The sequence below is a fragment of the Notothenia rossii genome (assembly GCF_949606895.1).
Source record: "Notothenia rossii genome assembly, chromosome: 7".
Lineage (NCBI taxonomy): Eukaryota > Metazoa > Chordata > Actinopteri > Perciformes > Nototheniidae > Notothenia > Notothenia rossii.
In genome coordinates, this window is record NC_136905.1 from 2,410,191 (window position 1) to 2,422,701 (window position 12,511).

Genomic DNA, 12,511 nt, shown 5'->3' on the forward strand with positions numbered 1-12,511 from the left:
TACACAAACATGGGTGAGTGAAGGGAACCAAGTTTTCTTTCGCACTAAATTTCTATCATCACATTAGTCTAAAATGATTTGTTTTATAGTGTTGTTGTATAGTAAGGGTCCCCATCACATGGCCACTTCCTGGTTAAAACTGCCATGTTTGATCCTGAAAATGTCAGAAATGCGTTGAACTTCCTCATTAACCCCCAACACCACGCCAACATTGTCCAAATCGGCCAAGCTTTTGTTTAACTATTGTTTACAAGGCCACTCATTTGAATGAATGCTGCTTATGCTAATCGTGTTAATGTCCCAGCACATGCAGCTCAGCATCCGGCAGTTTCTATGAGCTGGAGACCATGCTGTACAGTTATAACATTAACTTTGGGGTCTCAACATTTCAGGGTTCACTAAGATGGCAGCTAGACGAGCATGGACTCAAACTCCCACTGTACATTTCACATTTATATGCAATCTAATATTTAATAATCCATTCCCGACACAATTAATGCATCTATAATATCCTGCTTTAGAGCTTCTGATCTGACCTCATGGGAGCTTCTGATCTGACCTCATGGGAGCTTCTGATCTGACCTCATGGGAGCTTCTGATCTGACCTCATGGGAGCTTCTGATCTGACCTCATGGGAGCTTCTGATCTGACCTCATGGGAGCCTCTGATCTGACCTCATGGGAGCCTCTGATCTGACTTCATGGGAGCTTCTGATCTGACCTCATGGGAGCCTCTGATCTGACCTCATGGGAGCTTCGGATCTGACCTCATGGGAGCCTCTGATCTGACTTCATGGGAGCTTCTGATCTGACCTCATGGGAGCCTCTGATCTGACCTCATGGGAGCTTCTGATCTGACCTCATGGGAGCCTCTGATCTGACCTCATGGGAGCCTCTGATCTGATCTCATGGGAGCTTCTGATCTGACCTCATGGGAGCTTCTGATCTGACCTCATGGGAGCCTCTGATCTGACCTCATGGGAGCCTCTGATCTGACCTCATGGGAGCTTCTGATCTGACCTCATGGGAGCTTCTGATCTGACCTCATGGGAGCCTCTGATCTGACCTCATGGGAGCATCTGATCTGACCTCATGGGAGCATCTGATCTGATGTCATGGGAGCTTCTGATCTGACCTCATGGGAGCCTCTTATCTGACCTCATGGGAGCTTCTGATCTGACCTCATGGGAGCCTCTTATCTGACCTCATGGGAGCCTCTGATCTGACCTCATGGGAGCCTCTTATCTGACCTCATGGGAGCCTCTTATCTGACCTCATGGGAGCCTCTGATCTGATGTCATGGGAGCATCTGATCTGATGTCATGGGAGCATCTGATCTGACCTCATGGGAGCTTCTGATCTGACCTCATGGGAGCTTCTGATCTGACCTCATGGGAGCTTCTGATCTGACCTCATGGGAGCCTCTGATCTGACCTCATGGGAGCTTCTGATCTGACCTCATGGGAGCCACTGACCTGCGTAGGCCAGCCTGACGATGGTGGCGTCGTCCTGCGCCAGGTGAGCGATGCCGGGCAGGATGTATTCTGGGTAGATGTTCACATCGTTCCTTGGCACCTCCTTCACCAGCGCCAGCACTTTGGCGAGCGTGCGCACGGCCTGGGCTCGCACGCGGGGCACGGGGTCGTTGCAGAAGTGCAGCAGGTAGGGCGTGATGCGGTCCAGCAGCACGCCCACGCTGAGCCGCGGCGCCAGGTGCAGCACGAGCTCCAGAGACGCCAGCTTGGAGTCGCAGGAGTGCAGCGTCTGCAGGCAGGAGGTGATGACGGACACCAGCACCATGAGGCCCTGCTCCTCCCGGGGGCTCTGCTTCTCCAGGGGGCCCTGCTCCTCCCGGGGGCCCTGCTCCTCCCGAGGGCTCTGCTTCTCCCGGGGGCCCTGCTCCTCCCGGGGGCCCTGCTCATCCCGGGGACTCTCAAGGGGAGAGGAAGAGGAGGATCCTGTTCAAGGAGACATATTCAAGGAGATCAAACTTTATAGAGAGAATAGAATTTGAAGATGAAACCCTCTTTAAAAGTTCCCCTATTGTATTTCAACAATATGTTCTAGGTCTCAGATATCTACAGAACATGTCTCTGAAGTGTTTGGCTCCAAACACCGGACAGATCATTGCAGCATCCCAGAATCCCCTTTATGCACAATCCTCTTCTCCATGTCTCTTCTACATCAACATGTGTCCCCTCTTCTTCATGTCTCTTCTACATCAACATGTGTCCCCTCTTCTTCATGTCTCTTCTACATCAACATGTGTCCCCTCTTCTTCATGTCTCTTCTACATCAACATGTGTCCCCTCTTCTTCATGTCTCTTCTACATCAACATGTGTCCCCTCTTCTCCATGTCTCTTCTACATCAACATGTGTCCCCTCTTCTTCATGTCTCTTCTACATCAACATGTGTCCCCTCTTCCTCATGTCTCTTCTACATCAACATGTATCCCCTCTTCTTCATGTCTCTTCTACATCAACATGTGTCCCCTCTTCTCCATGTCTCTTCTACATCAACATGTGTCCCCTCTTCTTCATGTCTCTTCTACATCAACATGTGTCCCCTCGTCTTCATGTCTCTTCTACATCAACATGTGTCCCCTCTGTGGAAAGAAATTCATCTAAAGTAACAGACAGAGAATCAGCACTTTGAAAGCAGGGCTGAAACAGAGGGGATTATGGGTAATGCTGCAATGATCTGTTTGGTGTTTCAGCCAATCAGAGACAGGCTCTGGATATATTTGAGACCCGTAATAAAGTAATGAAATCAGTACAATAAGAATGTCCTCCCCAAATGGAAGAAGTGACCCCTCACCCCCCCGCAGGTTGAGCAGGATGTTGTCCAGGTCTTTGCGGATCACCAGCACTCGCTCGTCGGCGGACTGGAAGGTCTCCTTGGCGAACTGAGCCATGTAGGGCTGCAGGAAGGTGTAGAAGATGTCAGGGAACGCCTTGCCTCTCTGCTGCTTCAGGTACTCCTCCGCTGTCAGGCGCTTCTCCGGCTCCCTCTGCACCATCTGAGACACCTGAGACACAACACCACCATGTGAGACACCTGAGACACAACACCACCATGTGAGACACCTGAGACACAACACCACCATGTGAGACACCTGAGACACAACACCACCATGTGAGACACCTGAGACACAACACCACCATGTGAGACACCTGAGACACAACACCACCATGTGAGACACCTGAGACACAACACCACCATGTGAGACACCTGAGACACAACACCACCATGTGAGACACCTGAGACAACACCACCATGTGAGACACCTGAGACACAACACCACCATGTGAGACACCTGAGACACAACACCACCATCTGAGACACCTGAGACACAACACCACCATGTGAGACACCTGAGACACAACACCACCATGTGAGACACCTGAGACAACACCACCATGTGAGACACCTGAGACACAACACCACCATGTGAGACACCTGAGACACAACACCACCATCTGAGACACCTGAGACACAACACCACCATGTCAGACACCTGAGACACATCACCACCATGTGAGACACCTGAGACACAACACCACCATGTCAGACACCTGAGACACAACACCACCATGTCAGACACCTGAGACACAACACCACCATGTGAGACACCTGAGACACAACACCACCATGTGAGACACCTGAGACACAACACCACCATGTGAGACACCTGAGACACAACACCACCATGTGAGACACCTGAGACACAACACCACCATGTGAGACACCTGAGACACAACAAGACCATCTGAGACAACTGAGACACAACACCACCATGTGAGACACCTGAGACACAACAAGACCATGTGAGACACCTGAGACACAACACCACCATGTGAGACACCTGAGACACAACACCACCATGTGAGACACCTGAGACACAACACCACCATGTGAGACACCTGAGACACAACACCACCATGTGAGACACCTGAGACACAACACCACCATGTGAGACACCTGAGACACAACACCACCATGTGAGACACCTGAGACACAACACCACCATGTGAGACACCTGAGACACAACCCCACCATGTGAGACACGTGAGACACAACACCACCATGTGAGACACCTGAGACACAACACCACCATGTGAGACACCTGAGACACAACACCACCATGTGAGACACAACACCACCATGTGAGACACCTGAGACACAACACCACCTGAGACACCTGAGACACAACACCACCATGTGAGACACCTGAGACACGATACCACCATGTGAGACACCTGAGACACAACACCACCATGTGAGACACCTGAGACACAACCCCACCATGTGAGACACGTGAGACACAACACCACCATGTGAGACACCTGAGACACAACACCACCATGTGAGACACGTGAGACACAACACCACCATGTGAGACACCTGAGACAACACCACCATGTGAGACACCTGAGACACAACACCACCATGTGAGACACCTGAGACACAACACCACCATGTGAGACACCTGAGACACAACAAGACCATCTGAGACACGTGAGACACAACACCACCATGTGAGACACCTGAGACACAACACCACCATGTGAGACACGTGAGACACCACACCACCATGTGAGACACAACACCACCATGTGAGACACCTGAGACACAACACCACCTGAGACACCTGAGACACAACACCACCATGTGAGACACCTGAGACACAACACCACCATGTGAGACACCTGAGACACAAACCAACATTTCATTTCATTGTTCCGTTCATGGTGTGAACAACTTAATTTATATAATTCTTTACAAAACATAAAAAACAAAACAATTTCTACGAACACACCGTACCCGAAAAGGAGCAGGGAGAAGACAATAGTCTGATGGTACGAGAGCCTTTCTCAACAACAAGTAAATAACTATAAATAGATGGTCTGTCTTTCTATTTCACACGCTAATCATAAGAGTATCCAAGGACAAATAAGAGAGACACTAAAACGTACAAACTAAAGTGACAGTTAATGGAAAGAAATGTAAACAAATAAACAAAAACAACACCAAAACAAGGTAAAGACATCACACAACAAAAACATCACTTCCTGTTACACAAAAACCACCCTGGGGTCTTTCAAACCAAGGCTGAAGACCTTCCTGTCACGCAGCTTCCACACGGCGGCGTGCGTTGAAGCTTGCCGGCGGGCGTGTCTGAAACTCGACCAACAACCAATCACATGAATCTCCCGCCCCGGACACACAAGCACGCGGTTTGATTGGCTAGAGCTTGCACTGGCATATGATTTGATTGGCTAGAGCTTGCACTGGCATATGATTTGATTGGCTTGAGCTTGCACTGGCATATGATTTGATTGGCTGACGCTTCCGTCGAAGCTTCAAAACTTGAACTTTGCTCAACTTTTGAAGCGAGCAAAGTGAAGCAACGCTCCCACAATGCAGTTCGGCAAAGCGTCATCCCATTCAAAGTGAGTGGGCAGAAGCGCTGAAGCTTCAACGCACGCCGCCGTGTGGACGGGCCGCGACACCATCAACCTGAAGGACACTCGGATCCTCCAATATCTCACTTTTAGAAGTACCTAGAGCGCATTACAAGAACACTGGGGAGGCTGCTTTCAAATCGCAGCAACTTCAATTGGACATTTTTTCAAGTAAATGAAAGACCTATCTTTTTGATTTGACTTATCATTTGGGGCAACTGTACTTTGTTTAGTAGTACCACTGTTCATGTGTTCATGTTTTATTGTTTTACTGATTTATGGTTCAGTGATATAACTCTGTTTCTTCATACCTTGTTTTTAATTATGTTCCTCACTTTTTATTGTCATTTCCCGTCAAACTCTGTAAAGCACTTTGGGCTGCGTCAATCTGGAAAGAGGCTATATAAATAAAGTGTATTATTATTATTATTACACAACACCAACCCTGGGGTCTTTCAAATAAAGGCTGAAGACCTTCCTGCTAAGGCCCGGACACACCAAGCTGACACCAAAGAACTGACACAGACGGACCCGACTGATGTGTCCCCTCAGGTCTCTGCGTCTTGGCCATGTGTCGCACTGGAACACACCGCAAAGACTTCAGCCGACGGCCAAGAAGCAAGTACGCACTGCGCATGCTTGAGTGGCAATAACTCTCCTTACCAGCAAGCGGCGGTAGTGTGTATTCGTCATTCAAAAGAGGCAACAACCGGAAGTCAGACTGCGTGATAACCGAGAGAAGAAGAACAGACTGCGTGATATAAACAAACAAATAGAGTGTGTTCCATTTTCCCTCTACAGCGAGAAGCTCACGGGGCTTTCCCCAACCTGCGTCGAGAGCTGGAGTTCAATGAAATCTCAGATTTGCCTTCTTAATAGTTTGTTTGGGTCCCTCCCTTCCGTTTCGCTTCTCATGCTCTGATTCGCTAGCTGAACAGCCAATCAGAGTGATTTCTTTGGCCGACTGCCCACCGATTCCACATGTTGAATCGGTGGGCAGTCGGCAAAAGGCGTCGGCCCGGCTGAAAAGACCCGACGGTGCGGGACACACCAATCTGAGTAGGACGCTCATCGTCGGCCTGACGCCCACCGAGGCCTTTACACCATCAACCTGCGAGGACCCTACAGGCCAACCTTGAGACCTCAGAAATCAGGAGCATTTCAAAACTACGCTCCCTAAAAGACCGTCTTATTCCAAGAATCTTCATTTCAGCATAACGGAAAGGTTTCCTCAATAACGTTCCAAAGTTTGTTCAGCACGAATCACTTGAAGGATGAGTAAAGAGAGAAAGTAGAAGGAAAGGGAGGACAACTCTTTCTGTAAAAAGTGAGAGATGATTGAGAGTCAGAGCTCAACCTTTCCGATGTGGGTATCTCACAGCTCTGTGACTTTCATTCATGTTTTATTATCTTTGCTTTAAAGGAGTGTTTTTAAATGCCATGTTATGACATGTTTCTGAAAGCTCGTGATGTCTTTCATGTCTGTAAAGCCTTGTGTTGAACGGTGCTCTATAAATGAACTAGCCTCACGATTGTATTATTATTTGTTAGTTTGTCTCCATACGTCTCCACCACAGGTGTGTGTTCAGATGTGTGTTCAGGTGTGTGTTCAGATGTGTGTGCAGGTGTGTGTTCAGGTGTGTGTTCAGGTGTGTGTTCAGGTGTGTGTTCAGGTGTGTGTGTTCAGGTGTGTGTTCAGATGTGTGTGCAGGTGTGTGTTCAGGTGTGTGTTCAGGTGTGTGTTCAGGTGTGTGTTCAGATGTGTGTGCAGGTGTGTGTTCAGGTGTGTGTTCAGGTGTGTGTTCAGGTGTGTGTTCAGGTGTGTGTGTTCAGGTGTGTGTTCAGGTGTGTGTGTGTTCAGGTGTGTGTTCAGATGTGTGTTCAGGTGTGTGATCAGGTGTGTGTTCAAGTGTGTGTTCAGGTGTGTGTTCAGGTGTGTGTTCAGGTGTGTGTTCAGGTGTGTGTGTTCAGGTGTGTGTGTTCAGGTGTGTGTGTGTTCAGGTGTGTGTTCAGGTGTGTGTTCAGGTGTGTGTTCAGGTGTGTGTTCAGGTGTGTGTTCAGGTGTGTGTTCAGGTGTGTGTTCAGGTGTGTGTTCAGGTGTGTGTTCTAGAGATGTTAAGATTCACCGATTCGCATCGGTGCACCGGCATAAACGTTCAAGATGCGAGTGCACCGGTTGAAAGAGTGCACATCGGCTACAGTTTGGGTTGAACTCGCGATGCATCGATTGCGTAGCGTCTTTGCATCGGTAAAAAACCGATTCATTCATATAAAATCCCCTTATCTTGTCAACGTTCAGCAGAGACGATCTTTGATATTTGCTTCGCCACTACGGAGAACGAGAGTCTCAGTTATCAACACACACGGAAGTTGAGGAGAAAGAGAAACACAGCGCAGCGAAAAATACCTACAAATCAAACGTTTGGCAACACTTCGGATTGTTCAAGAAAGACGGTGTCATAGTCATTTATGCTATATAGTTGACCGCAGGTCATGGAGAGTAATAAGGTATCCGTAGACCTTTGTATGAGGTATCTTTATTACTGAACAGGTCTACAGCCATGATACATAGATCCGTCCTAGATGCGGACTTGCATACACACAGTATCACTCCGCAGCCGCACCCCATCAGTAACGTCCTGATGGTATATGTGCGCGGCACTATTACTACAGACGGTCAACTTGAAAAATCACTCGCAAATTGTTAACGATGCCGAGCCGCTTTAAAGTACACAAGTAGTACGAGGAACTTAGCGACGCACATAAAGAGGCGACGTGGGGTCTGCGGCTGAAAAGAGAAACCTGAAAGTGAGACATATGAGTTAAATCACTCAGTGAGGTGTTCTGTCAGAGAGAGGTGTTTAGCTTACAGCAGCCTGTGACGGCCAATAATAATTTAAATGTCTTCCTTACTGTAAGCAGTTATGAAATACCTGTTTGTGAAAGGTTATTTGTTTTCTTTATTGTTCAGATAGAAACCAATGCTTTCTGCTCACTGGTGAGTTAGCCTCTGAGTGTTAAGCACATCAGGCTGGCAGCTGGATGGGCATTGCTCTATGGTAGCTGTTATTTGCACATTGTTAATCATGAGCAATGCATCCTTAAATTGTTTAACTGAGGTGTTATACAATTGTACTCTGGAGAGCTTTTAAAGGTAAAAAAATAAACGGCATGATGGGATGTGCAGTACCAAATATGTAAAGCACTTTTTTGTTAATGTATGATTTGCTGCATATAAGGAATAAAACAAAAATCCTCTGTCGTACCATATTGAAGTATCATTATTTTTGCATCGTGTTGAATCGCATCGTATCGCCCCGAATCGCATAATGTTGAATCAAATCGTATCGAACTGTATCGCAACAGGGGTGAATCGTATCGCATCGCATCGCCTGGTGTTTCAAAGGTATCGTTAATGTATCGTATCGTGGTAACGTATCGAGATGCGCATCGCATCGGCCTCAGTGATGGAGATGCACATCCCTAGTGTGTTCAGGTGTGTGTTCAGGTGTGTGTTCAGGTGTGTGTTCAGGTGTGTGTGTGTTCAGGTGTGTGTTCAGGTGTGTGTTCAGGTGTGTGTTCAGGTGTGTGTTCAGATGTGTGTTCAGATGTGTGTTCAGGTGTGTGTTCAGGTGTGTGTTCAGGTGTGTGTTCAGATGTGTGTTCAGATGTGTGTGTGTTCAGGTGTGTGTTCAGGTGTGTGTTCAGGTGTGTGTTCAGATGTGTGTTCAGATGTGTGTGTGTTCAGGTGTGTGTTCAGGTGTGTGTTCAGGTGTGTGTTCAGGTGTGTGTTCAGGTGTGTTTTCAGGTGTGTGTTCAGGTGTGTGTGTGTTCAGGTGTGTGTGCTGTAATGATTACCAGCTCTCTGACGCTCTGGTCCTCGATCTTCAGGAGGACGTGCTCCGTCTGGAAGTTTCCTTTCCGGTACGCCAGCAGCTGGGAGAGGTCGAAGAGAGGGACGCCCTCCGTGAAGAGCTCCGCGATCACACAGCCTGCAAACACAGCAGAACTCTGTAGTCCAGCGCTCCATCAAACTGCCTTTAAATACACCCTCATCATAATTCATGTTCACCGTGGCCTTTGACCCCTAACCCATCAGCGTCCCCCTGCTTCCACTCCTATTTCATTTGTATTACCTTATTATTTGCCCTTTTGTTTATTTGTTTGTTTGTTTGTTTGTTCACCATGTAAGGCGGCCTTGGGTCCCCTGAAAGGCGCTATACAAATATAATCTATTATTCTTAAATATACCATAATATGCACTCCATTAATGTACACAATATCTGTTTGTTTTTTCATTACTGCACATATTTTATTCCATTTCAATGTAAGTACTGCTATATTTTAAATTATTTTTTAATTATTTTTTAATGTTTTCTTTAAATAGTTTTCTATCTGTGTCTTTAATTTTTGTTTCACTTTTATGTATGCACCACGACACCAAGTCAAATTCCTCGTACGTGTCCAACTAGCTGCTGATAAACCTGATTCTGAAAAGAGGCGTTATGCTTACTTACTTTTTTTGTCAGAATTTGATTTTCTTACTCGAAATTTGAGTTTTTTTCAGATTTTGACTTTTTTGTCAGAATTTGATTGTTGTACTTGAAATTTCGCTTTTTTTAAGAATATCATTTTTTTCTATTTCAATGTAAATACTGCAATTTTTTTAAAATGTTATTATTGTTTCTTAAAATAGTTCTCTATCTGTGTTTTTAATGGGACACAGTATTTTGTGAAAAACAGATTAATTGACAAGAATAATAAATCCATGATCAAATTAATGTATTTAAAATGAAATCACTTCAAATTCAGCCACGATGAGCTTCATATTGTTTGGGAATTATTGATCAAATGCTTATATAAATGCAATTATATCATTTTGTACGTGAAACATTGAATACAATAATTTCACAACTTAATTATTTTATGTTATTTATTGATCTGAAAGGACATTTGAATCAGTTTTTAGTGCACAAGTTAGACACTGTTTAATGTGCATGATAAGGAAATGATTGATGCGGCTCCTCGGCTTCAAACTAACTTCTGTGCAGTGAAACTGGCAATAACCTGAACCTCAGATCAGTGCTGATCAGGGTCTGAGCTCTGGTGTGTATTAGGGATGGGAACGATTCATCGAATATTCAAAATGATTCGAATATGACTTATGAATAATTTGTTTTTTATTATAATCCTTTTTTGTTATGGGAGGGGTGCCTCGTCGTCTACGAAAGCACCGGTATCATGCTCTCTGTGCCTCCCATCATCTACGGTGAGCACTGCCTGCATGTCTGCCCTCATTTCACTAAATAAAGACACGTTATCAGTGTTTCTGTAAGATTGTGAGCTCAGAAACATCAGAGATCAGACTCAACAATGATCTCAATGGGTTTTCACCTGAATAAATAAAGGTTTTGAATTGAATTGAACAGCTGATACAATGACATCGTTTCAGGCCTTTTAAACTTAATAAAAGCAGAAAATAAACAATAATAATAATATTTAAAATCATGAGCGTTTGAACATTTTAGGACAAAAAAATGTATATAAACGTAGAATTCCTATGTAATAAAATGCTTTTGTATTAGGGCTGAGCCAAACGATCGTTTTCATTGTTGATGAATGTGCCAATTATTTATTTCTATTAATTGTGGTCTTAAAAATGAGAAAATCATTTGACAGATGTCCACATTTCTTCAAATCCAAATGGATTTCTTTAACTAATGTTATGGAAACGATGGTATTAAAGCTTAACACAGTGTAATCCTAATGAAATGTAACGGCTGTATCCTGGAAATGGTGTTAAGGAAATTGTGTGATCAAATGTATTAATGTTGCTAAGTGTAAACTGTTTCTCTGATTAGGTCGAATCCTGGGAGTGATAAACAGAGGTCTTTGGAAGGGGGTTTGATGACACTACAGGAAGAGAGGATGGGTGGAAGGAATTTACAATTAGGGCTTATTTGTGTATCCCATTGTTCTTTGAGGGGTTTGAGTTTAAGCATACAGTGCTGTGCCATAGGGCGAACACCTGGCCTCACATGATGTGCTGTCATGTGGGTTATGTTTGAATGTGTCCCTTTAAGAGTGGCTGTAACAGAACAGAAGACTCTCTGTCCTCGAGGTCTCATGCTCGCAAGCATTGAAACGAAGATCTCAAAATACTTTATATCGATATTGTGTTTCTTTGCATATTTGCCTAACTCATCTTTTACTCTAGACCGCAGCTGATTTGAAGTTGCTACGACATCGTCTTGTTTTGTCCATCGAGAAACCCAAAGATATCCATATTGGTATTTTGAGAGACTGAAAACTCAACTTTTAGCCTTTTCTTTGCTTGAAATGTGACATCAACATTCTGTAGATCAATTAGCAGACTAGTTGATTACATATTACCAAATGGTTTGATTCAATGTGTACGACAGTGCCGTTTTAAATGTTAAAAACAAGTGTAACGTTTCACTCTAACGGAGAATCCTACACAACAAACATGGCGTCAAAACGGAGTAATAGGTGGACATGTTTCTCCCAGGTTAGTGAGAGCGGTGTCGAGTGCAAACTATGCAAAGTTAAACTTGTGTATCTGAGGTCATCCAGCTCAAGGCTTAACCACATACCATTTATTATTACAACTTTTTTTTTGTATTCATTTAAAAAACAAAGAAATGTGGTAGCAAAGTCGATAGGGACTTGGCTTGGCAACTGGAAGGTCACCAGTTCAAGTCCCGGCAAGACCAAGTGCTACCGAGGTGTCCCTGAGCAAGGCACCGTTCCCTACACTGCTCCCCGGGCGTCGTTCAAAATGGCAACCCACTGCTCCTAACACTAAGATGGGTCAAATGCAGAGAAACAATTTCCCCACAGGGATTAATAAAGTATATCCAAATAAAAATAAATAAAAAATGGGATATGTAAATGTGGTGAATGGGTTAACAGTCATCAGACGCAGACCCAGGTTCATCCCACAGGCCATAAGACCGTTGAACACCTGGACTGTTGAAAGAACATCCATAACATTCATCTGTTTGCTACTTACACATTATTTATC

General features: G+C 45.1%; 1 protein-coding gene across 2 annotated transcripts in view; it reads right to left on the reverse strand.

The window, feature by feature from the left end:
- pik3r4 (phosphoinositide-3-kinase, regulatory subunit 4) overlaps nucleotides 1-12,511 on the reverse strand; it is a 41,891-nt gene that overhangs the window by 26,951 nt on the left and 2,429 nt on the right. For both annotated transcript variants that reach the window (XM_079691191.1, XM_079691190.1), the window contains exons 3-5: nucleotides 9,325-9,458; nucleotides 2,819-3,029; nucleotides 1,475-1,957 (exon numbers count right to left, since the gene is read on the reverse strand). In XM_079691191.1, coding sequence (XP_079547317.1) covers nucleotides 1,475-1,957; nucleotides 2,819-3,029; nucleotides 9,325-9,458 — 828 coding nt within the window. The remainder of the gene's footprint in view (nucleotides 1-1,474; nucleotides 1,958-2,818; nucleotides 3,030-9,324; nucleotides 9,459-12,511) is intronic.